We start from the raw sequence: 27,074 nt of genomic DNA, 5'->3' as shown, positions 1-27,074 counted from the left end.
GGCATGTAGTGATAGGGTAAGGGGGAATGGCTTTAAACTAACAGAGGGTAGATTTAGATTAGGCATTAGGAAGAAACTCATTATTGTGAGGGTGATGAGGTGCTGTCACAGGTTGCCCTGAGAAGTTCTGGCTGCCCCATCCCTGGCAGTGTTCAAGGCCAGGCTGGATGGGGCTTGGAGCAACCTGGTCTAGTGGAAGATATCCCTACCCATGGCAGGGGGTTGGAACTGGATGATCTTTAAGGTTCCTTCCAACCCAAACAATTCCATGATTACAATTCCATGATTCTGACTTGTGAAGTCTTTGACTGTATTATGAAAAGAGCTCAGTATTTGATCCAATACATGGAACTGGATTTCAGTAGCAGGTTTTGAAATAACAAACTCAGATGCAAGTACCAGCAGTTTAACATAGTAATGATGCTTAATTTCTGCAACCAGCCATATTTTCTGTGTAAAACTGGCAGGGTGGGTTACCTCCAGCCAACAGCCATTTGCTCCCCTTTCCCACAGGACAGAGAGAATGTAGAAAGAAGGTCACAAGTCTCATGGATCAAGAGAAAGACAGTTCAATGGGTGAAGCAAAAGCTGCATCCACAAAGAAAGCAAAGGAATTTATTCAGTACTTCACACTGACAGGCAGATATTTAGCTGCTTCCTGGAAAGCAGGGCCTCAGCGTGCAGAATGGTTACTTTGGAAGACAAATGCCATATGAACAAATGCCCCCCAATTCCTTCTCCTTTCCTTGAGCTCTTAGTGCTGAGCATATTACATGGTATGGAATAGCCCCTTGGTCATTTTGAGTGAGCTGGCCCATCTGTGTCTCCTCCCAGTTTCTTGCACACCCAGCCTACTCTGTAGAGACAGAATGGGGAAAATAAAAAGCCTTGACACTTGCTAGCACTCTTCAGCAACAGCCAAAACACTGGTGTGTTGTCAGCAATATTTTAGTCACGAACCCAAAGCAAAGCACCACTTAGGCTGTGAGGAAGAAAGTTAACTCCGTCCTAGCCAGACTCACTACAGCTTGATAGTAATGGATTATGCATATACACCTACTGCATTTCCTGATTCCAAATGAATTTCTCAAATATCAAGGTGTAGGCACACTTCAAAAGCTTATCCTCAGGCCATATCCTTTAGACAGTGAATTTCATTTGTTCTTTTTAGCTTAATCTGATTTCTCCTGAAAAGGGATTGAAAAGATTGATTTTCATTTTCTTAAGGCATCTTTCCCTTGACAGCTGCAATCATTGTTGTGTGGGTTTTTCCAGGCCCAACAGTTCTGGAGGTTTTTAACACCTTGTTGAAGCACTTGCGCATCAGCGTTGACTTTGAGCTGGGTGATAGGCGCAGTTCAGCAGGAAGTGCCACCTTCAGCACGAGCTCCAAGGAGAGTGATGAAAGGATTGTCCAAAATGCTATTATCCAAACAATTGGTGAGTGAGAACATGAGTTCACTTAAAATTCCTCCCCTTCTGCACCTTCCTCAATGACATGGTAGTAAACCAGCTTGACTCAAAAAGGAATAATGGTGAGTATGGTACCTCTGATTGTATTTGCCTCTAAATCTCAGGCTTGCTTTATGTATTTGACTTCCGAAAACTGAAACTGAAACTCCTTTTAATTGTTAACGGAGCAGATAGCAAAGAAGCTCAATGAAAATTAAAAATGCTTGTGGACTTACAATAAATTTGTTGGTTATATTATTATATAGCACTTGAAATATAGACATCATTCTGTCTCAGAGGTACAGAACTAACATTAGTCCTTTTATGAAAATCATATTGCAAGCAATCATACAGTAATGTATTTTAGTAGGTACTACTTGAAAATTTGTGCAAACCAATGTTAAACATAGTGGCAACAATGACACCTAATGGCTGGTTGTGCTACCACAACTTCACTGAAGTGCTTCTTAGCACAATACTGAAAATAAGAGCAACAGTTTCTGTAAATAATTTCATTAAAATTGCCTCTTCCCTTTTTTCAGATTTTCTCTTGGTGGTAGTGATATTATATTTTGCAGTGCATTGATGATATGTATTCTCTTACTTAAAGAACAAGGGGGAATGTAACTTCAGTGTTGTTCACTAATCTGTACCTTTGCTTATGACATGAAGCTTTCTACAGCCAGTAGCAAGTATATAGTAAATTATTTCTCACCATTATAGTAAAACCGTAACTTAAAATGTTAACCTCCCACTCCCCAAAAAAATCCCCCAAAACCCACAACCCAACCTTTTAAAGTAAAGCTTCTTTCTGTCAAAGTGACATTTATACTACTGCACAATGATAGATTAAAACAGAATACCTTAAGTTGGAAGGGACCCATCAGGATCATCAAGTCCAACTCCCTGCTCCTTGCAGGACTACCTAAAACTAAGCCATATGACTGAGAGCATCATCCAGACACTCCTTGAACTCTGACAGGCTCAGTGCTGTGACCATGTCCATGGGGAGCCTGCTCCCGTGACCGGCCACACTCTCGGTGAAGAACCTTTTCCTAATGTCCCATCTGAATTTCTGCCAATGCAGCTTTCCCAGTTCCTTATTTCCTATCTTTAGTCACCAGAGAAAGGAGATCAGTCCTTCCCCTCCACAGCCGTATGAGGAGGGGGTAGGCTGCGATGAGGGTACCCCTCAGCCTTCTCCAAGCTGAACAAGTGACCTCAGCTGCTTCTCCTAAATCTTGCCCTGGAGCCTTTCACCATCTTGGTTGCCCTCCTCTGGACACACTCTACTGTTTTGGTGTCCTTCTTATTTCGAGGCGCCCAAAACCGCACCCAGTACTCAAGGTGGGGCCACACCAGCATGATGTAGAGTGGGACAATCACATCCCTCAGCCAGCTAGCGATGCTGTGCTCGATGCACCCCAGGACATGGTTGGTCCTTCCGGCTGCTGGGGCGCACTGTTGACTTATACTCAACTTGCCATCAACCCAAACCCCCTAAAACAAATCATACTTTCATTCTTCATCCATTTTGATCTTCTTAATGTATTCCTTGTATTTAGAAGGCTTTTCTTATAAAGAGAAGGACCCTACATCTCTTTCATGTGTGATTATATTGCATTTTTATTTAGGATTTTTTGGAAGCAATCTCCCAGATTACCAGAGATCAGAGATTATGATGTTCATCATGGGAAAAGTACCTGTTTTCGGGGCAACTTCACAATCACTGGATACCAGTCACCTGGGGTTTGTATATCCTGTATTTTTTAATTTCTAATTAAAAATCTAGATTTTTAATCTGATAAATTACAAAGTGAAAACATTAAGAAAAGTGAAATGCAAATTCTCCCTCTTACGGGGCTGTATTAAATACTGTGCAGAATCAAGACAAGCACAATGTCACTGGTATGAAATTAATCTCCAGACGTGTTAACTAATAGAAAATACCTGATTGGAATGGAACTTATCTTGCACTAAAACATTTCTTCTCTCCACATCTGTACAAATGTTTCTGAAATTGTCTACTTAAGGGTGGTAAATTCCAGAACTTCTTACATGTGTGTTTTATGAGTGAAGGAAGTTGAGCTATGACTAAATTTTTTTCAAATAGCTGTATAAGTTACAGATTATTTTTTTTTGGGGGGGGTCCTTCATTCTGTACAAGATGACTTCAGATTAAGAAATAAACTGCAGAAGTTCCCATGAATTTGGTTTAGTTTAGATTTTCCAGATTTATTTAGAAATAAAGCCACAGGTGGGCAGACTTCTGTTGTAAACCCATAATTAAAAAGCTGCCATGTGCTGAAGTAATATTTTTTCCTGCATCATTCTGTTTAAAAGACTGCTTTTCACCAGTATAGGGAAAATCACTGAACAGGTTGTAGCTATTCTTTCCAGGTATGCATGGATACTTCATACCATGTATGTCTGATCCTCTGCGAGCATAAGTAGGAAGTCAGTGTCATTCTCCTGGCTTCTTGGTAGCTTTTCATATAGTATTGAGCCCATGCAGTATGGGACAGTATTCCATGGAAGATAGAAATCTGTCTGTGCCAGCCAGTTCCCACTCATTGGGAAGGTATTTGGAATATGAATCCATTCACAGTTCTGCACTTGGGTTACCAGTTGGGGTGGGGGAGTTGGGGTTGTTTTTAACTGTACAATTTTCCTTCATGGGGTTCTGTGTAAACATGGGACTGTTGGTGTGATACACGTGTGTCATTGCGAACAAAGCAGGCTTTCTGACTGCTGATAAAATCTTGCATTACTTACCTGAACATTTGGTCTCTGCTACACAAGATGTGAATGATACTGCCAGTGGGATATAGTCAGGATTAGAGCCCATGAAGGTGGAAGTTTCTACTGTTATGTAGGGGCCAACTTTTGTGAAGAGGGTTGCTCGCTCTTTATGCTGTTTGGTGGGCAAAAGGGTTTGTACCTTTTCTACTTGCTTGACAGAGTCTCTATACAAGGGCAAGTGTAGGGTACTGCACCTGCGGAGGAACAACCCCAAGTACCAGTACAGGTTGGGGGCTGACCTCTACTGGAGATCAGTTCAGCTGAGAAGGACCTGGGAGTATTGGTAGATGATAAGTTGACCATGAGCTAGCAGTGTGCCCTTGCGGCCAGGAGGGCCAGTAGTATCCTGAGGTGCATCAGAAGGAGTGAGGCCAGCAGGTCAAGGGAGGAGATCCTCCCCCTCTACTTGGTCCTAGTGAGGCCACATTTGGAGTACTTGTGTCCAGTTCTGGGCTTCTCAGTGCAAGAGAGACAAGGAACTACTGGAGAGGGTCCAGCGGAGAGCCATAAGGATGACCAGGGTTCTGAAGCATCTCTCTTATGAGAAGAGATTGCAGGAGCTGGGCCTGTTTAGTCTAGAGAAAAGAAGACTGAGAGGGGATCTCATTAATGCAGATCAATATCTCAAAGGCAGGTGCCAGGAAGATGGGGCCAGACTCTTTACAGTGGTGCCCAGCAACAGGGCAAGGAGCAATGGCCATAAACTAAAACACAAGAAGTTTCACCTCAACATGAGGAAGAACTTTTAGTTGGGGGTGGTGGAGCACTGGAACAGGCTGCCCAGGGTGGGTTGTGGAGTCTCCCTCCACAGACATTCAAAACCCACCTGGATGTGTTCCTGTGTAACCTGCTCTGCGTGGCCCTGCCTGGGTTGGACTAGATGATCTCCAGAGGTCCCTTCCAACCCTAATCATTCTGTCATGCTGTAAATGGAGCAATTTATTCCAAGTGCGCTTTTATTTGTAAGATCTTGCATGAACATTGCATATGTGACTGTATACCAGTAGGTATTTAATGTCTTCTAGTACCAGCAGATGAAAGATGAGTACAGGTGAAGAACAGGTTAAGGGGTGTTCCATGTACCTTCCTCTGATAGGAAAACTGAGGGTTCAGGTTTTCGTGCTGATTTTGTTCATAAGTTGGGTTTTTTTTTGACTTAAAGAAATGTCCTGATGTTTTGAAAGACTCCATTACATGACTCCATTACATTTTAATTCAGAAGAAATTCTGAGCGCTGTTGCTTAGGAAAATTAAGTCAAGCATGTAGAGGTTGAACATTTCAGATACAAAGAGATTTCTGAATGAAACATGAAGATTTAGATCTGCTTTCCATATATAATTTAGTCTTTTCAGTTATATGTGGGGTTTTTTAGGCCTTGTATTAATGTCCCTTTGAAAAACATTTAGTTATTACACCTCATTTGGAGATACTTATTTGTGGTCATCCAGCATCCCCTCCAAGATTTGTATTCACTTTTCAAAACTGCAGTTGTTAGAATGATGTCTGGAGTACAGTAATATTTTGAAGATACGTAAAGGAACTAATTTTCATCTTTTTTTTCCAATTGTAGAGATTTGGGAACCAGGCGCATTCAAATTATGTTATTGAGATCTTTACTTATGGTAAGCCTTCTGTGTTCATTATGTTACATTATAAGCACACAATGTTTCACTTTGTATGTTTATACATGTAAGTACAGTATTACAATTCTCTATTATGAAATTAAACATACCTTCATTTTACATAGATCTGTAGTTCTACTGGGTAAAATTGTGACAGCGTTTTCCCAACTTACGTTACAAGCAGCTCAAGAAATATTCCTCCATCTCTTAGAGCAGTTTGGTGAATATCGGTTATAACTGGATCTGCAGATCCAAAAGAACATCATAGAGTAGGTTGAGTTGACTAATTCTGACAGCAGTGCTGGCAACATCAAAGTGAAATCACTTTTGTCTGACACCAGAAAAGCTGTAATTAGTAGAATGACTAATATTCTTAAAACTGTAGGGATGGATGCCTATCTATCTCTAAGCCTCCGAGCTCCAGGCACCATTGTTCTTTCCTTCCTAGTATTTCCCAAGTTTCTTTTAAGCTCTAATTAAATGTTTAATCACAAATACATTTTTCAACTGTAAACCTTCAAAGGGTATTTTTGGAAATACATCCTGATGGTAGGAATCAGAAGTGGGTAGTAAAAGAGGCTCTTATCTGTAGAATCCTGACCTATTTTATTGCAGAAACTAAAAACTGTTTTGTGACTGAAGCAGAGAAAATAACAGAAAGAATGATTTCATGACTAAAGCAAAAGAATGCATTCCTGGAGAATGAGTTTCTACCCCTGCTTTGATATTAAACTTGTGTGTGGTGTTAGGCAAATCAGTTAAGCTCTGCTTGTCAAAATATGAAATGCTAGATTCTGGCGGGTGGAAGAGCTGAGCATTCACAGTTACAATTTAAGAGTGGAAAGCATGTTAAAAAGGACCTCAGGGGGCCGTATTCCACATTGTCTTCATTAAAGATAGACTCCACTATGCCTAAACTGGTCCTGACAATACCCATCTCACCAATCTTAAAAATTTCCATTGAAGTCAGTTCTAATTATTTGGGGTGCTGCATAGCCTGTAAGTATGCTGTAAGGGATTCAAATTGTGCATCTGGAAAGAATTTAACATTTTTAACACTGAATTTTCGTTTGGAGCCTCTTTTAGAATATGAAAGTAAAATCCCATCATGTCCTAGAGATGTGAAAGTGAATGTTTTCGTCCTTAGTGAATTATTTGACATTGATAAATCCTGGGGAAAAAATGTGGGAGGGAATTCGTGTTCAGAGCAAAGCTTTTGTTGTGGTGTATGAGGTTTAGTCTGCACAAATGCTGAAGAACTAGAAATTACTGAACCTGACCTCTTCTACGTACTGAACTAGGCATTGTACATCATGTATTCTTTACAAAAGAGTAATACTTCATAACCTAATTAGTCTGTTGTCATGCATACACACAGGCAGACAACTTCATGTTGTGTAGGCAATTAAAATCTGGCACTTCATTAAAAGCATTCATTTTATTTGCGGCCTTACGCTTGTAATATTAGTAATTTTGCATTTTCAAAATGATTTATTAGATACCTTCATGTACCCTCACGTTCCTCTGCCAACCAGTTTCCTTTCAACAAGTCAGTTATGCTGGAGGAATAGTGCTTGCTCACGTGTTGTGGTTTAACCTCAGCAGGCAGCAAAGTACCACTCAGTCACAAAGTCACATCTTCTCCAGTGGGATGAGGGAGAGAATTGGAAGGGTATAAGTGAGATTGAGACAGTTTAGTGAGTAAAAAAAGAAAATAAAACCCAAGAAAAAGTGATAAAAAATAAAACAAAACCAAACAAAAACCCCACCCATGTGACAGACAAAAAACCCACTTAAACCGCAATAGCTCCCCACCAGCCAACTGACACACAGCCAGTCCCTGAGTGGTGGCAACACTTGCAAAGTGCCCCTGTTTTGATGCTATGGTCTTGGAATATCCCTTGGGTCAGTTGGGGTCAGCTGTCCTGGCTCTGTTGCCTCCCAACTCCTCGTGCACCCCAGCCTACTCAGTGGTGGGTTGGGGTGAGGACCAGAAAAGGCCTTGGCTCTGTGTAACCACTGCTCAGCAGTAAATAAAAGAACCCTGTGTTTTAGCGTTCCATGTCCCTGTAAAACGGCCACTAAACAACACTGTTTTGGCCACAAATCCGGAACACAGCAGCATATGAGCTGCCATGAAGAAAATTAGCTGTTCCATCCAAAACTAGTACAACGCAGTTCACAAGTAAAAGCTGTAATGCCATGGAATAGGCATAATGAAGATAGATTACGTATAGTCTTAGGTAAAAATAAGTTTGCTTTTATTATAATTAGATTTTGAATGATTTTGTTCCCCTCATCCTCAATAGTTTATGCTTGTCAGTTTCTGAGTCCTGGGTTTTTTGAGATTGTAATGTTCTTGTAACCTTCATTTTAAGAGACAGCAAATTTTAAACATTTCTGACTGCTGTAAATGTTCAGCTGATTGATAGTTAAATTCTCACATAAAAGTTAACTTTTCCTTATGTACCTACAGAGCTTGCTTTAAATAAAAGTAATCGAATGAGGCAAGTCAGGGGGTAGCATTAGTGTAGAAGAGGAAAAAACCCAACACCATGGTGCCAGATTTCTACAAAAGTGATGTTTGCTGCTTGCTTTCTTTTTTGCAATAAAGGTAATATCCATAAATGTTTAAGATGCACATATAGGCCCCGGTACTCAGTACCATATATGAGCAGCACAGTGCCTGAAATGGAAAAATCTCTATTGGAGTTATTACTGTCCTTATTTTATGCCCTGCAGCTTTCATAGGCCATTTTTCAAACGAATTTTGTAAATGATACCTTTATTTTTTCTTTTGGGTGTGTTGGTAGAGGAAGGATCCTGAGAAATACCACTTCAGAACAGATGAGGGAGTTCATTTCAACATAGGCTTTTCTAAATTCATGGTGAGGTTAGGAATTTTCAAAACTAATACAATACTTTTGAATCCCCCCTTTGAATTTGAATCCCCCTTGTCAAAGCAAGCCCACTAAAAAGTGATAGCTGCAAGAAATTCTTACCCACAGTAACTTTACTTCCAACATTGAACAGGTGACTTCAGGATACAAAGCAACAACGATAACGAATGCACTTCCTGCCCCATTCCTGGACCCGTTACTGTCTCCTTCACTCATGGAAGACTCCGAGCTAAGGCAGCTGGTCTTGGAAATACTGCATAACCTCATTGATCGGCATGACAACAGAGCAAAGCTCAGAGGGATACGGTACTTCTTTTTGTTTGCTTTGGCCTACTTGAAATTCTAGTTTAATATCTGAATGATAAATGGATTGTAAAATGTTTCTCCTTATATGAAATGTTAATGTACTGTTTTGATAAATGCACAGTGCTCAGTGTCATTTATTGATGGCAGGAGTTTTACAGGTAAGCCTCAGTGCACGATACCTTTAAGGACTATTCCAAATATCTGCTGGTTTAACTATGGAAGACAGGACATGGTATTTTATACACAGGAAAAAATATGTCATTGTCATAATTCTGTTTATGGTTCTTCCTCTTCAACTGAAATTTGAATGTCATTGTTAAACATGGATATAATTAAAATGGAAATTGCTTCAGGATTTGTTTGAATAGTTCATGTATTTCACATCCTCTTCCCTTTCAACTTCCTTATGCTAAACCGACATTTTTGTTTCCTTTGTAGAATAATACCAGATGTTTCTGATCTGAAGATAAAACGAGACAAAATTTCAAGGCAAGACGTGAGCTTCATGAAAAAGGTAATAGAATTAAAAAGTTAGCTTTTCTATCTAGAAAGAAAAGTAACTGAGCCAGTTGCTTTGCTTTTCTTCTACAAGTGTGCTTTTGCAACAAGTTGCAAAGATCAGTATCAAGTGATTTGAATTCAAATTAGAAGGATTTCAATCTTGAGGTGTTCTGGATGCTTGACAGGTTATTCCATGGAATAAAATTTTCATTTGTCTTCAGTGAAAACCGTTGCATGCATGAAATTAGAAGTGTGTATCTAAGCCATGATTCTGAAAAGACCATCCCTGTGCAACATTTCATTTATGCTCAGTAGCAGTTTTTCATTTGTATGGCTTTTATTTTGCTGTATTTTCAGCTATTTTTTTGTTTTAAATTCCTTTTTAAAAGCCTTGGTACAGGGACTTGTATCTTATGTATTAGGTAAAGATGTTATAGAAAGTTAACTTTAAAGAAAAAAGGCACCTCCATACAGGATTTGTTTTTACAGGGCATTGTGCCAGTTGACTTCTGAGAATGTTTTGTTCTAAAGAAAAAAGATATATTTTTTTTTTAGATGATGCTTATGGAGAGTGAAATTACTTCTTTACAATATAACCCTATTCTCAGTGTGAGGATAAAAACATGTAATTGATGTGCTGTCATTCCTGTCTGTGGTTTATCTGCATAGGTATGTTTGTAAACAAAAAAAGGTACAAAGTACTGAAGTCACTTCAATCAGGCTTCACAATGTTTATCACTCTTATCTGCCTGAGAAAATACATTCATTTCTTACAGCTATCCCATGCTGATTTGGTTTTGTTTCCTATTAGCTGTGCAATAAAAAATGTGTCTTGAGAGTGCTAACTTCATATTCTAATTATAAATATCAGCAGAAGTGCAGTTTAACTTGTCCAGAGGCAAAAGTACTGCATATATTATAATATGCAAACTAGAGATGCTCAGCTTTCAAGTAGCATTGCAAGATAAATGTTCTTGCTAGGTTAGCACAGGTGGTATTCCTTGCAGTGTATTTACACCTGTTTTGATTAATACTGGAATAATATATATATAAAGAATACTCCAGCGCTGACAATTATTAGTAATGTATCTTTGTAAAAAGTGAATTAAATGTTAATTCATCAATTTAATATCTAGGATTTAGAGCAGTTTGGCTGAGTTGTATTTACTGATTTTTACTAGATGAAAATTTAATCATCAAACTAAATATTTGAATTGTGAACACTGTCATCTCTAAAGAGGTCAGGAGAGGAAAAGAGACCCTTAGCAGGTCAAGAAAAGATTGTAGTCTTCTAAAAAACGTATTAACCCTGAGGAGTGCAGTAATTCATTCATAATTATCTATGTGATACTGTTTCAGGAGTGTATCATAAACTTAATGTTACCCACCTAGGGTAGATGTGTGTGTTAGCAGCCTACTCTTCCTAGATTCCCTGCATAATCAGAGGAGAGGGGTGAAGCATTTCCAGATGCCCATTAAGATCTGAATGACCATCTAGGCCTGTTTGATGTTAGATGGGAATCCTAACGCAACTGTGTATCATACTTAAGAATTCCAGTAGCTAAAGTTAGGTGGAATTAAACCAGGCATAGGCACAAAACTCTCCTCATCTCAGTCTACTTTCTCAAAGCCAGGAGGTTTGTTTCTGTCTTTTCTTTAAAGGGAAGGATTGAACTTCTTGCATTTTGCAGGCTTCTAGAAAGATCTTGTGTGTCAAAAAATTTTACGTAATAATTTGTTTTCATATCTAACTGCAATTCTTCATCAGTGGAATGAATCATTTCATTTCTTTTATATTCCAAATATACTCTGTCTTTAAACAGTTCACCTTCTCTGTGCTTATTTCATAGTAACTTCTGTTCCTTGCTAATAGCTCTATTTGCCTCTTTTCTAAATAAAACATATATTTGAACAGCTATATATTTTGATTTTATAAGTAATAAAAAGGCCAACATCATCTTTATTATTCCTTAAGTGAATACGTCCTGCTTGGAAAACAGGTGTTAAAAATGAGTTTTCTTTCTCCTTCTAATGCTGAACTAGTACTTCCAGAGATAAAGCATCAGTCCTTAGATCATGAAAATTAACTATGTCAAATGATACAGACCTGTATCCTCTAGAGATTAAGAATGCTGGAGTAGTAGAGTTGGGTGCTGCATGCCAAACCTGCAGCTTATCCTGCCTTTCTGTGTGTCAGTTTTTCTTGTGTGTTGAGGTAATAGTTTCTTTACAAAGATTTGGTAACACAGAGTATTATGAGGAAACGAAAGTCACTGTTGAGGGGTTTTCATTAGATAACTGCTGTTCTCCACCAGCTAGAGCCTCCCTGTGCGTGTTGGTAAATGAGCTCTACTCATCCTCTGAAGCACCTTCTAGAAGACTTTTTTCTGCATTCGTTATTCAAGGAGACCTCATTAATGAACAGACTTGATGCCATCACAAGGATAACTCTTGAAACTCCTCAGTTACTTGAGCGTTCTTGAGAATGTTTCAAGATCTACTTTTTGTTTTCTTCTTTTCATAAATGGACATTTTTTTTCCCTGAATATTTCAGTAGGAAGCGAATGCCAGTGTCTGACACAGTGCAGTATTCATGTGCAATTCTCTGTATCATCTTCTCTGTCTGTACACTTCTACATAAAATAGGACAGTACTGTATTTATAAAGAAGCTGTTATGTGGTGTTATAGTGGTCTTCTGGATTAATCATGTACATGTTTGTGTACGTATGTGTATGAATGTATTTGATCATTTTGTATTTCTTTAATTCTTTATCTAAAATGATCTAACAGCAAAGTTGGCCCTACTTGAGGGCCAACTTTGTAGGGAGTTGGACTAGAGGACCTTTAAATATCCTTTCTAACCTAAATTATTCTGTGATTTTAATACTCATTTTCCCTTTTTTTGTCTTTTATAGCATGGTCAGCAGTTGTACAGGCACATCTACTTGGGCTGTAAAGAAGAAGACAATGTCCAAAAAAACTTTGAACTTCTGTTTACATCTCTAGCACTTACCACAATTGAACTAGCCAATGAAGAAGTGGTTATTGACCTCATTCGATTAGCTATTGCTTTGCAGGTATGACTCTCAATCAGGATTGGGTTCATTGACTGGCAATTTATATCTGTAATTGGAGACGTGTATAACTTTTTTTGTTTGTATATTGATCTTCAAATTGGAAATTGCATCATTCAATCTGCACTGCATCAATACATGAAGGTAGTGCACTTTGTACATACCAGTTACTAATTGGGAAGCTGAAACTAATCAGATTAACAAAGTTCTGCAGCGTGTTCTCTTTGGGAAATATAGCAGATGTGGAAATGTGTTCAAACATTCCCCAGAGTCACCGATATATTCATTATCAGACTGAGAAGATATTCTTACAACCTGTGATCATGTGTTAGTGTTCTGTGTAAAATATATGGACTGTCCTCACCTTGGAAGAAAGCTTTTGGTTAATTCATTGGTTGGAAATATTTCTGAAACAAGGCTTTTTAATCTTACCTTGGAGTAAAATTCTATTGGTGTGTTGTCAGGCTTTATTCCTTAACACTTCCTTTACAGGATCAAACATTATTTCATACTTACATACAGTCCTTAGAGAAACTGTGTAACTTAGTAGATTTATCTGTGTTGAAATTAAAGCACTCATAAAAATAGTGCTAGCATGTGCCATAGATATTTAATGAGATTGTGTCCTGTATTCCCAGTTTACTCTCTGTCATTAGCCTTATTTCCTGATGTGCACCTGCATTATGAAACCTCTGAAATGCAGAGTGCATCCTTAAGTTTAAAATGTGTCACAGGAATAAATCCTTGATGAAAATTACATTAGGAGTTTTACTAGACCTAAAATAATACAATCTGGATAAACATAGACATGCTAATAAGAATGAAGTAATTCCCTTTATGGTACTGTATCTGTGACTCACAAGAGTGATTTTTATTATTAAACTATTGTTTCTAATTTTCCTGAAAAAAGTGGTGATCAGCAGCTGGTAAGGACGAGAGACTGCCAGCATCAACCTGTTTGAGTTGAGCAGATTTATTTCTCTTCATGAGAGTTGAATCCTTCAAGCTCTCTAACTTCAGATCAATATATATTTATTCAGGAGTGAGCTGAAAGAATAGGATTTTAAGATGACAGGTATTAAATGCTAAGTAATACCAGATAATCATCCCATGTCAGCTAGTGTTCTAATAATCATTTTGACTTCCATATATTCAGGACAGCCGACTTCCATATATTCAGGACAGCCTGTTATCTTTGGAAAGTGTAATGCTATCCTTTGTATTTCAGGACGTTGCCATCATCAATGAGGACAATCTGCCGATGTTTAATCGTTGTGGTGTCATGGCATTGGTTGCAGCGTATCTAAACTTTCTGAGTCAGATGATTGCAGTTCCTGCCTTTTGTCAGCATGTCAGCAAGGTAACACATAATTAAGTAATTTTAAGTCATTTAGAACAGCTCACATTCTACTGTAAAATGGGTAAATAACCCATTGTAACTGTCATGTTGATCTCCTGTGTTTGTATCCATTGACATCACTCTTTTGTCTTTGGTCTCCGATGGCATTACTTGCTGAGTCTTAGAATTATGCACAGAATATTCTTCTCTCAAGGTATATATAAGCATTTTTATTTTGTTTATGGAACCACATGTAATGGGCTATGTCCCCATCTGGTATAAGACTGTATAGCCTCACTGGCTTTGGTAAAACAGTCGTGGCATGCATACAACCATGGGAACCTGATTTTTAGTCTAAAGTGTGAGTGCCACAATCTCTTTCTCTGCTTAAAAGAAACTATAAAGGCCTAATTTGCGCCGAGGTAGATGTTAGTGAAGGATTGGTAATCTGCTATAGTAGAACCTCTTTAAGCAACTTGGTCATTAGAGAAAATAGCTGTGGTACTCCATTTGTTCTGTTTGTCTTGGGTTTTTTCAGGTCATTGAAACTAGAAGTCTGGAAGCATCTTATTTTCTACCAGAAACAATTTTCAAAGACAAATGCAAGTAAGTAGATGAATATGAATTAATGAACAGTGAAGTACCTGTTTTGCTATTAAAAAATAATATGTCATTGAATTATGTTCCATACATGAAAAATAATTTAGAGGTTTAATAGCGTACAGGATGGGCAGAAGAAAACCAAGGATTAAAAGTATATATGAAAAAATGTGGGGTTTGGGCATTTTTAATTGTCGCTAGAGGGACTTATATCTGCACAATATGATGCTTGGTGTAAGTGCTAGCACAGAAAAATGCATTTTCACTGAATCACAGAATGGGTGAGGTTGGAAGGGTAACCCAGGGCAGGCTGTCTAGGATCACATTCAGATGGCTTTGGAGTATCTCCAAGGTTGGGGACTCCACAACCTCCCTGGGTCAACTTGTGCCAGCGCTTGGTCACTCTCACAGTAAAAAGTATGTCCTGATGTTCAGTCTGTGTTTCCTGTGGTCCCTGTTACTGGGTACCACTGGAAGGAGCCTGATTCTGTCTTTCCACCCTCCAACACTTCATTAAATTAACATTGATAAGATCCACTTTCTTTTCTCCAGTCTTAACTGTCCCAGCTTTCTTAGTCTTTCTTCATTGGAGAGATGATCCAGTCCCTTAATCCACCTTAGTGACCCTTTGTTGGGTTCTCTAAAGTAAGTCCACATCTCTCCTGTCCTGGGGAGCCCAGCACTTGACGCAGTACTCCAGGTGTGGCATTACCAGTGCTGAGTTGGAGGGGAAGGATGTCCTCCCTCGACCTGCTGGCAGCACTCCTCCTAATGTACCCTAGATACCCTTAGTCTTTTTTGCTGCACACTGATGGCAAATGGAAAATACTACTGCTCTGCAGTTTCACGTATTTAACAGAGAATATTCTTTCAAGAGGTAGCAGGAGAAGTGAGGAACATATTTCAGATAACCAGGAAGTGTTAAGGTAATTGAAAATATTGCAGAGGTATTCAGTAGAATAATTTCGGGGTGTACATTCATTCCTAAAAAACTGAGCAAGTTTTTATTTCCATGGAATCATTACCATTGACCCTTGTTGGTTGCTTGCAGGCACTGGAAAATATTTTACTTAATGAACAAATCTCTATTGGTAAATAATAACTTCAAATATGTATTTTGACAGTCTTCCAAAATCCTTAGAGAAGCATGAAAAAGATCTATTTTTCCTGACGAACAAGATTGCAGAATCATTAGGAGGCAGTGGATACAGTGTGGAAAGACTGTCAGTCCCATATGTACCCCAGGTGACAGGTAAGTAACAATTAATGGCGAAACTACTTACTACCTGTAATTAAGAATGCTTTCTTAATGTGTGTTAATGAAATGTAATGTGACTGCTTGGCAACAAAACTTAATCGTAGCATAATTCTGTTTTCTCTTGATGTTCTCTTTTTCTCGTGAGCTGCTGTATTATTGCTGGGAAGTTTCAACTTCGTGACCTTTTAAGGTTTATTTCTTTTTCCTTAAATTCAGAAGGTGGGGCAGAAAGTTCTTGAACCCACTTTGACTATTTTTAGTGGAGTCTTTGCTGTCAAAAGAATACTTAAGAAGCTGGTAGTGATTGTTACTGTTTATCTGTATTAACTTGAGTTAGCAGGTGAGGAAGGATTGTACAACTCAGTGTTCTTTGTACTTTTTATGTCAACACTGGATGGAACATATTCCATCCTTATGCCATATGGCCTTGTGCTGACTTACTTGCTTTAGTCAAATTCTCAATGAGCACATGTTGATTTAATCAAGAATGTTGTGTTTTCCTCCATTAGATACCTATGCTATCTTTGGTATCTAAAAATAGAAGTGTGCCTGAGGAAGATTTGTGAGAGTTCGTGCTACCCAGAACAGGGCCTTGAGCAACCTGGTCTTGGTTGAAGGCATCCCTGCCCATGGCAGGGGGATTGGAACTGGATGATCTTAAGGTCCCTTCCAACCCAAACCATTCCATGATTCTATGATAGTGTGTGAATGAATAGCTGGTGTGTGACATTGTGTGATTTTGGCTTTTAATGTATTTCCAACAGCTATTTGAGCAATTTAATAAAAAAAAAAAATCCACATTTTTTATTTAATGAAGAATTTTAATGAAGAATTTTTTATTAACCATGGGTGGTTTGTGCCTGTACATAACTGGTTGCTCTTGTAATAGGCTGTGGGACATCCCGGTATGAAGTATTGTACCATTTTCTCTTCCTTATTTGGGGGTGGGGGAAGCTGATAATTTATATGTACATTTAATAATTTTTTGTCTGTACATATATATATTAAATTTAGTTCTATTCCCATCAGGCAAAAAACCTCATAAACGCAGGCACAAGTCAAAAGGTAAAAATGAGTTGTAGGTCAGCCTGCTCTCCTGCTATCAGTGGCGTGTCTGTATAGGATGTGCACAATCAAAACCAATATGCTTTTAGAAGACCTTTAGACTTTTAGCCCAGAAATAGTGTCGTACTTGGTGTACTTAGTATTTTGTTCTGCTTTTTATTATCTCCTTGGTATACTTGGAGCAACGTGAGCTGCTGCAAGTTTTGCCTTTGTGTTTACTCTTTATTTGGAACTCTGCAGTATGGTAGCTTCCTGTTCTTTTTCTCTGGGCAGGTACTAGGGCTATAGGTATCATCTTTATGGTAGTACTAATTACCTCTCCGAGTGACATTACAAGAACTTGGTAGAAAGTTGGAGGAAGATCTCAGCTGTTCATAGAATGATGATTTATCCTTCTCGCTGTTCAGGATAAAGGCTCAGGGCACAGCCAGATACATGTATTGTTCAGCAAGAAGTTTACATGGGACTGATGCCTTTATCCCCTTATCCATTTTCCTTGCTTGCTCCTCCTCAAATCGTCTCAATCCTCCTTTTCCCCCACCCTCGCTTCCTCCACTGAGCATCCCGTACTAAGCTTTGTGCAATCCCAGGGTGGTGTTCCCTGATCCCACAGTGTGTCTGTACCCATCACTGCTCAGTCAGTAAGGTAACCCAGAGAGCTGCTCCCATTGCCCCATGGAGTGGGTGCCACCCCCAGACAGTGGGACCACAGATCCTGGGACAGCCCTGGCAGGGGCTGGGACAGTGGGTATTGGGGCTCCACCACCACCCCCCCCATGACTCTGGGCTCCTTCGTGTGTGTGGAGATGAGCTTCATATCATTTAAAATAAAAAGAAATGCCATTTTCACAATTTTTCACACACTTAATTTCTTGAAATTAGAGACAAATGGGCATTTTAATTAGGCAAGTATAGTGAGGCATCCAGAGAAGCCCCAGGAATAAATCTTCCAGTGTTCAAATGTCAGTTATAGAGAGAGCAGCAAGATGGCAGCAAAGATGTAGTTTTGTCTTGTGTTTACTGCTGAGGGCTAAGGGGCTTTCCTCAGACTCTGCATGAATTTTTTCATGTACCAGTGAGCCATCAGGGATTAAAAATTAAGTAAATCCTTCAAAGTGCCACTTCAAATGCTCAGGGTCTCTGACAATCTGGCCAAGATAGCTACAATTCAGGTGGTTTTCACTAATCTTGTTCTTTACTGCCTCTTGATCTTAAAATAGCCTTTCATTTATATGGCTTCTGAAAGATATATCTTGATTTGTAAATGCTGAGTATGTTCAGTTCTGCTGGAATGAATTCTGTTTGTTCATGCTCTGTATTTGCACTGCAGAAGCACTTTGCTAGAAGTGGTTTAAGCAAAGGTTGCAGAAGAACCAGCATAAATTGCCTTGTGGTGGGGGACTTTTACAGTCATTCTCTTTATCTTAGTATCAAGAGCCCATAGGTCCTTCTAACTGTGTGCAGTGCATCAAATATTAATGGCCGGGTCCAAATGCCTCCATCTTAGCTAAAATCTAAGATGTGACATTGCAATTCAAGGTTTTGTAAATGAGATACATGAAAGTCATGTCATTCAAGTCTCTGTTTGTCAGAGGATCCTCGTGACACATCTGTAAACTTATTTTTACTGAGTTTTTTTAATCTGACGTTAATATGTTAAATGTAAAAAATGAGAAGAGATTTTTGGTGTATTGTCTCAGGAATGCAGTCACGAAAGGAAAATCCATCAACTGATGGATCATTTGATCATAATCTGCTTATGCAGTAATGAAATTACTGTGCTCCTTTTATTATCAGCACAGTTGGTCTTATTCTGACAACGTTTTAGGCCAGCTGGACTTGCTAAAATGTTTGTAGGAAGTTAGAGAGAATTTTTTTCACCAAGTAGATTTTTTTTTTAGGCTTGCTGAATATGGTGCTTGTAGCAACAAGAATAAGGAAGGATTGTTCATTTCCATTAAGAAATCTTAATTTCTTCTGTCAGTGAGTCATCTTGCAAAAAGCCCTTTTCTATTTCAAAATACCTTCAAATTAAGACCTTAATATTTCAATTTCACAACCAGAAAAATAAGTTCAGCCTTTTATAAATTACTCCGCAGCAACATATCATCATGTGCTATGTTATTTATTATGTATTTGAATAAAATCTTATGTTTAAAAAATTCTGGGCTTTCAAGGGAAAGTTGGCAAGATCTGGGAGGGAAGGGGGAAGAAACAATAAAAAGGTTATTTTCCTTCATATTTAATAATTTAGAGCAGTAACAGCTTGCTTCTCACAACAATCCAAATGATAAAATAGATGATCTGGGATTAAATAGGCATATAGGAACAAATGTGCATCTCATGTGTAGAAGTTTGATCATGTGTCAACTGCTATACAGAAAGTGAGGTAAGTTGTTTTTCTTCTAGACGAGGACAGACTCTCAAGAAGGAAGAGCATTGTGGACACAGTGTCTCTTCAGGTGGATATTCTGCCTGGCAACAACACAGAGGATAAGGTATGAAAATCACAGGATGTTTTAAAGCAGCATCTTTATAGGGAATGCAAATGAAGCTTCCCCAGAAAGTCTAATATCTCATTGTTCTAGCAGTGTTAAATGCTTTGGGGTTTTGAGGTTTTTAACTCCTTCGTACAAATATGTTGTCAAAGACTCTGGTACTGATCTTGCTGTATAAAAATGCAATGTATTTTGTCACTGTAGTTTTTACAGATAGTACTGCAGAATATGGGGTAGCAACCCATACACAGGCTGAACAACTCATATTTTATAAGTAAATATTCTAAAACATTTTCTCTGCATATTGAGGAATCAGATAAATTCCTGCATCTGTATCCCTGCATCATTCGAAGTCTCTGAGGGTCTTGTTCGTTGACATGGGGCTGACAGATACCTGACTAGTGGGAGACCTGCTGTGTTTGAGAGGGGCAGGTAAAGGCTAGGCAGGCTGCATACACCATGGTGTTACAGTATTGCTTTTTGCCTTCCGGAAGAGTTTAGCACACAGAGCTTTAAAGTCATGGGAAGGATAAGGCAGGGACAAAAAGTCCATATGTAAGGTACAGGAGCTGATGCTAATTATCCCTTAGGGAGACTGCATTATAATTAAAATTATCCTCCATCTTTTGACACTTCATTTGAAGTATTTCTTAAAATATATTTCTATTTCTACTGGATCTTTTTCAAGGTCCTGCTGAATTTTATTAACCAGATTTCTGCTGACTGTGGTGGAGATTAGCTCTTGAAATTGAGGTGTTTGTACCTGCAAAATGAATCCTGCTGTTTAGCATCTTCAAGTACAGACTAGCTAGGGACATGAAACAGAATGTGTGGATGGTGTCAAGCTGAATGTTAGTTGAAAATGAAATATAGTTCTTGCAAAATGAAGCAAAAAGCAATAACTATCCCCTCTACCCCCTACTACCATGTCTTATATTAGGATCACGTTGCTGGTAGCTCAACTAGTCTCAGGAAGCAGTTGATACTATTTGCAACAGCTGTCTAAGAACCAGTACTGAGGCATAACAGTATAGAAACGCCACAGTATATTCCTGCCAAAATTCAAGTCTTTTTCCAAAGTATTGTTGCTATAGAGCATCTTGCCTAGAACTTGGAAAATTTTCCCCAATCTCATTTGATAAAAATTTCCTCACTAATTGCAGTGGCTTAAAATCTTGAAGTAGCGGTCTCTCATAGAAACTCCAAATAAAGCTATTAGAAACTTCTGTCTTTATCAAATTCCTTATTTTTCAGAAAGCTCATATGTAATATGTAAGGTATAAAGGGTTTTGTTTCTTTATGTTTAGATTGATAATACTGAAGAAATCACCTTTGAAGCTTTGAAGAAAGCAATTGGTAAGATTTACTATGATTGTATTTATCCAGCATAGTTCTACATTACTGTGGATTTGCTTGAGAAAATGGTGTGGCCAGAATAACATAATTAAAATACTGCGTTTGTTTTTCATCAGCTGGTAAATGTATTTAAAGCTTCAGTTATTTATTTCTAAGTTTCTGAAATGACATCTTGATAATTTCAGCGAATTCATTTTCTGAAGCTAAGTTGACTGAATGAAAAGCATCTGGAAATGCCTGTCATCTGTTTAAATTTGCCCTTAGAGACCAAGCTATAAATAAAGGGAGATTTTCAAGTTCCATTCAGTGATTATTTATAAAGCAAGTTAAATATCTTTTGCATAGTATTATTCCATGTGTTCAGATAATAGATTGCAATGTACACACTGTGGCCTTCAAAAACACTCAGTTTTCTTAAAAGAATATTTTTCTGACAGATGTCCCAGGTACTAAAACCTAGAATTATCCAATTTCCTTATTTAATATTGCTATAAGTAATTACTGATGAGTACAGTCCATCCATCTAAATCTGGATTAGGCATAGATGTTTTAAACAACAGACAACACTGACACTGAAACAAGAATTCAGTCTGTCTCCCGATCACTGAGGTACTTAAATTCATTAGATGCTGGAAAGTTCCAGCTGGCTGTAGATTTACTCAGCCTATGGAGGTTGAAGTTGGTTGTCTCAAATTCTGGTAGACAGTTCTACCCACCATTCTGCATGGTACTGGGAGGGAGGATACTCCCTTCTTTTCTCTTGAAGCTGAACTTGCATGCATTGAGTGACAAGTGCAGTCTTGAGTCCAGATAATAAAGCAAAAGGAAGCCTGCATGTACCTGTAACTAAAGCACAGAGTGAAAAAGGGGCAAACAGGGATCCTCAAACCAGCACCCTGAAATTGTATCTGCATTTTTGTTTTAGAAGCAGTGGCAGATGACAGCTCACTTGACTATGTCTGCATCACTTCAAATATCCTGCTTGTTTGCTTCTGCATCGCACATCTAAAGGCTTATATCACTTGATAAGCAAAGATTACTTATGTCTCTATTTTTTATTTCATTATTTTAAGATAACAATGGGCTTGAAGAACAGGAAAAAGAAAAAAGGCGCCTTGTGATTGAGAAGTTCCAAAAAGCACCATTTGAAGAAATCGCAGCACAATGTGAAACCAAAGTGAGTTTCTGATAAATGTTATACAGCATTGAAGATATCAGTGTAAGCATTAGTGGGGATGTGCTGGCTAAGGGTGATGTATGCTACCATGTCACTGCTGCAGTTACTTCTAAAAAAGTTTGGTTCTTTAGTTATAGTCTCCACTGTTGTCAATGTTGGGAGATTCCAGTTATTTAAAGCATGCTTTTGAGTGTTCCTAAAACATTTGGAAAGGAAAACTCATACCCCCTTCATCTTAATATTTTCCTTGCTGTCTTTGAAATCTAGATTCACAGTTCATTTCTATTTCATCCTGGGATAACTGGAGCACTGTTTACCCCATTATATATTTTGAATAACCAAAACTGCTACCTGCAACAGCAAAATTTACTATATAATTCCTTGCACTGCAAGACAGGCTCACTCAGCCTCTTCAGGGCTTAGAATCCTTGCAGCAGTAAGAAAAGAAATTCAGATAAGAAATGCTGCCTGAGATTTGTTGTGTGGTGATGTGACACACAATGAGTATGACCTGGCACATTTGTTTTAACTCAGTTTAATATATAGTAGTTAATGATTCAATTTTAACTTCTTTTCCTAGGCAAACTTGCTTCATGATAGACTTGCACAGATACTGGAACTCACCATTCGGTAAGACTTTACACGTAAAGAATATGATGAATGAAAAATGAGTTATAAAGCAATTGCGACTACTTTCAGATGGTCATGTCACAGTGTTATTAAACACATGTAATAGTTAAGGCAATTATTTTCTGCCTGAATGTTGTGGTTTAACCCTGGTAGGAATTTCAGCTCCACACAGCCACCGGCTTACTCCTCCTCAGTGGGATGAGGAAGCGATAAAAGTGAGAAAACCCATTGGTTCAGATAAGAACAGTTTAATGGATAAAGCAAAAGCCCCACGCACAAGCAAAGCAAAACAAGGAATTCATTCACCACTTTGGGTTGGCAGGCAGGTCTTCAGCCACCTCCAAGAAAGCAGTGCTCCATCATGCATGATGGTGACTTGGGAAGACAAATGCCATGACTCCAAATGTTCCCCACTTCTTACTTTATCCTTAAAGCTGTTATTGCTGAGCATGATGCCATATGGTGTGGAATATCCCTTGGGTCAATTGGGGTCAGCTGTCCTGGCTTTGTTCCCTCCCAATTCCTTGTGCACCCCCAGCCTGCTCACTCGTGGGGTGGTCTGAGGAGCAGAAAAGGCCTCAGCTCTGTGTAAGTGCTGCTCAGCAGTAACAAAAGCATCCCTGTGTTACCAACACTGTTTCCAGCACAAATCCAAAACAGAGCCCCATACTGTGGAGAAAATAAACCCCATCCCAGCCAAAACCAGTACACTGAAAGAGTGGTCTTCATCTAAAACAGTCACTTTGATTTTTCTTGTTATTCTGTCTTTTAGATAGTGGACAATATCCAGAAACCATGTCATAGTATACTTACATTTCTATATATATCAGTAGTATTGAAGAATAATGTTTTCCCATTGCTTTATTGTTTGAGAAAGTAGTTAGATATTGAACGCCCATAATAGTACATGACAGTATTATAGTGTTTTGCACATCCATTATGCAGTATAAATAGGATGTGTTTAGTAATAAATTGCATTTCCATAGCTCTGTAAGATCATTGAGGTTGATTATCTAGACCAGAATACAAAAAAACCAAAACCCAACGCATGAGCATTTTCTTAGAATTTTAGGAATGGGATAAAACACTGATGGTTGGGGGGATAGAGAAGGGAGGGTGTGGTTTACCTCAGCTACTGGTTTATAAAGTTAAAGACAGCAATTAATACAATTATAAATTATATATATTGATTGTGCTTCTCACACAGTCCTCCACCCAGCCCCTCAGGAACGATGACCATTACTGCTGGACATGCTCATTACCAGTCTGTTCCAGTCTACGAGATGAAGTTTCCAGATCTTTGTGTGTATTAAGTGTCTTCTGAAGTCTGCTGGACATTATTTAGAGTAGAATACAATAGAAAGAACAAGATGAGTTTTCAAATTTTATTGTTTATTTCCTCTAATGATGGACATGAGCCAAATAAGGATTACTCTAGCCAAACTTATAAGATTGTCTTGTTTTCTTCTGTAATATATTTGAAGTTAGGTTTTTCATATATCATGTTTCTTCATTTTCATATTTGAGTACATGTAAAAGCCAGGTTTAAAACTTGTCTTGCTATACAGGTTACAATATTTCAGTTACTCTAGGAATTTGTATTTCTGTAAATTCCTTAAATTTCAGGCACTGTAACTGAAAAACCTGTTAAAGCCTTTTACTTTGTTGTTGTTGTTGTTTTTTATCCTCTCCACCTCAATTATATATCTTAACAGGAATGCTTTTGGCTTGCTTCATCTTATTAAATGTAACCAGTGGAGCACAACCCTCGCTCCCTTTGTTCATGCTGTCATAGGTAGCCAACTTCTTTATTTTGGAATATATGGAAAAATCCCAATACCTTACATGTGTTCAAGTATAGTAAATGAATTAATGGACACTTGTTAAGTATGTTTTTGATGCATCAGGTGATATGCATTTTAGATACATATGCCCAGTGTATGTCCTGCATTTCTTGTTAAAAGTTAACTGCTTTGCATAAGAGATGAGAAATCTCCTCTTGAAGCACTGAACTGTGCAATACTTTTAATGTCTTAAGGTGTATGGTTTACAGACTGTACTTTTGAAAATGCAGTAGTATTCTACTGTCTGCTTTGGTATAAATACAGGAGAGATATATTTAGTATAGCAAAAAATAAACTGAGGGCATTTTAAATCATAAATACAGAAATTGCAAATATATTCTATGAGGTATTTCTCTGTAGTTTATTACAGCTTTGTAATGATATTTTAGAAATTGAAAGAAAACTGGATGAAACAGTTTAAAGACCAGGAATTTATTACATGTTTTCAAGCAAAAGCATTTTTAGAGATGCATTTCTGTGTTCGTTTTTGTTTCATTTCTCAAACCTTTCTAGAAATAAAGAAAATACGGTAACTTTCATAGGTTTATGTATCTGAGTATACTATTCAAATGTAAATAAAGGAATATATATAGTAAACATATATAGTAAAAAATATATAGATATAGTAAATCACTGAATTTTGGATAATTTTCAAGGTTGTCTTTATGGCTCACTAAATTCTGTAGGCAAAAAGACAAAACAGCGTTCATTGATGGCATGAATAGTAAGTTTGAAGTCCCTTAATCTGTCTGAATCTGACTGAAGCAGCACAAACATCAATGAATATTCTCAAATATCTATAATCAGTGTAAGACACTTAAGTTAGCAGTTTAGATAAACAGCAATCAGGCCATGAACAAAGTGAACTGACTTCAGTTTGCCCTGCTTTGAGCAGGAGCTTGGCTTAGTTGACCTTCACAAGTCCCAACCTAAATTAATCCATGATGTGAATGGTTATCTGCCAGCTATTGTGTGCTGGCTGAGCATTTGCAAACCCACTGTAAAAAGGATTTTAAGGTTTTTTTAACTGTAGTACAGTATTCCACTGGACTACTTTCAAAAGCCTGATGTGACATAACATCAGAGAAATATCAGCTACTTAAACCTATGAGATAACATGCTGAGACTTTCAGAAAGCATTCACAAAACTCAAAAGGTAATTGAGACCTTCTTTTCAGTTTAACAGTGCAATCACAGCTGTTAGTGGATGACGAAACAGCCCCTTATCTACAGCATTCCGTTGTGATTTTTACTGCTGCAGCGTTTCAGCCTGATCAGACCACAGTCTACACATAAATAGGACTCTAGCTTTTAGTTTTCACTTTTTGGGGGTTTTTTAAGGTAAGACGTAATAGTTTTGTGGCCTATATAAAGAGTGTAATTTTTTAAATAGTAAATCTAGGGATACAATGTAAAACACTTGTCCACTCTGTCATTTTCTAAGAATAACACTGCACTTTTGTACAAAAATGAAATAAGCAGTCTAAGAAATAAAGAATGTACTTCTGTTTGCACTCTTGCAGTATGGAGACTATGCTGTAAATACAGGATTGTTTCTGTGGTTGAATTCTGTTGCATGAATGCTGCATGTGAAAATAACTAGATTCAGCATTTCAGTTTCTGTTTATGAAGTATTTTTCATTTGTGCTAATGGTAAGGTTCCACATTTTCAATGTTCGAATGAGCTTTGGGAAAAGCAGGTGTTGTGCAGGTATTGTGCAGGGAATGAAGAGCTTGTAACGCTCTGTGTGTTCACGGGATATTTAATTTCTTCCTTTCTGGAAATTCAGGGAGTCTGTAAGTTGGTAATTGGCTCACTCTGGCCTTTGTAGAAAGCTGGGAGATGGGAGTGACTGTGAAATGTATTGGTTTGGTAGCTGTTGTTACGTGTAGCCAGTGAATGAAACCAAATGAATTAAGAATGCTGTCGTACAGTATAAAGCTGCTTTGTTTCACGGGTCTCTTTATGTTCTTGAGGCAAGTTGCAGAACTTAAAAGCTCCATATGCATACTGGCCCTGTGTTATCTGCAACACACCGAGTACTGTCACAATGGTTATAAATCCAGCTGTTTAAATGTGTTCCAGCTTTTGCTTTGGGTTCTCCTTCCCATTATATCATTTTGAAAAATTATAGATTATGATAGTGGGTCGTTTTAAAGTAAATTTAAGTCCTTGTTGATTTCAGAAGATAGAAATAACTGGTTGTCCCAAATCAGGAGTAGGGCTAATTTGTCTGTTGTTCTGATGGTCATATATTCTGTACTGTATGTAATGATCCAGTTTCAATCAATGTAAGAACACACTGTGCAATCTATATTTAAGCAATAAAACCCAAATTTAAAATTAATCTTTTCTAAAGTGTCAGTTATTTTTTATTGCTCACAATTAAAATGTCATCGACATAAGTTTTTAGCATTTAAAATAGGCCTCATTTTACACACCTCTTTTTTTGTTTTGCAAATGTTACAGCATTGCAGCATTGTTAAACTACTGCTTTTATTTAGTATTAAACCATTATTAAGGCCACCAAAATTTGAGAAAGCAACAATACAAAAATTATTTTCTAATAGCAAATAAGCTTCAAGAAGGTAAGATGCTTTTCAGGCCTGCCTCCCTGGTTAGAAAACACTGACTTTGTATTATCAAT

At 38.0% G+C, this 27,074-nt stretch overlaps 1 protein-coding gene across 9 annotated transcripts in view; it reads left to right on the top strand.

The window, feature by feature from the left end:
• The window catches only part of EFR3A (EFR3 homolog A), a 77,999-nt gene extending 51,225 nt beyond the window's left edge, over window positions 1-26,774 (top strand). For 6 of the 9 annotated variants that reach the window (XM_030479111.1, XM_030479121.1, XM_030479102.1 and 3 more), the window contains 14 exons: window positions 1,276-1,440; window positions 3,087-3,201; window positions 5,826-5,877; window positions 8,911-9,083; window positions 9,522-9,597; window positions 12,501-12,662; window positions 13,888-14,019; window positions 14,537-14,604; window positions 15,723-15,850; window positions 19,331-19,419; window positions 20,727-20,775; window positions 21,849-21,952; window positions 22,533-22,582; window positions 23,790-26,774. In XM_030479111.1, coding sequence (XP_030334971.1) covers window positions 1,276-1,440; window positions 3,087-3,201; window positions 5,826-5,877; window positions 8,911-9,083; window positions 9,522-9,597; window positions 12,501-12,662; window positions 13,888-14,019; window positions 14,537-14,604; window positions 15,723-15,850; window positions 19,331-19,419; window positions 20,727-20,775; window positions 21,849-21,952; window positions 22,533-22,582; window positions 23,790-23,895 — 1,469 coding nt within the window. In that variant the 3' untranslated portion in view covers window positions 23,896-26,774. Of the gene's footprint in view, window positions 1-1,275; window positions 1,441-3,086; window positions 3,202-5,825; window positions 5,878-8,910; window positions 9,084-9,521; window positions 9,598-12,500; window positions 12,663-13,887; window positions 14,020-14,536; window positions 14,605-15,722; window positions 15,851-19,330; window positions 19,420-19,728; window positions 20,698-20,726; window positions 20,776-21,848; window positions 21,953-22,532; window positions 22,583-23,789 lie in introns of those variants that run through there. The other 3 variants (XM_030479092.1, XM_030479161.1, XM_030479140.1) reach the window with 3 other exon arrangements.
• The last annotated feature ends 300 nt before the right edge of the window (window positions 26,775-27,074 follow it).

The sequence above is a fragment of the Strigops habroptila genome, chromosome 1 (genome assembly GCF_004027225.2).
Source record: "Strigops habroptila isolate Jane chromosome 1, bStrHab1.2.pri, whole genome shotgun sequence".
Taxonomy (NCBI): Eukaryota; Metazoa; Chordata; class Aves; order Psittaciformes; family Psittacidae; genus Strigops; species Strigops habroptila.
Note: the sequence above shows the minus strand (reverse complement) of the source record. Positions and strands in the feature narration are given on the sequence as shown.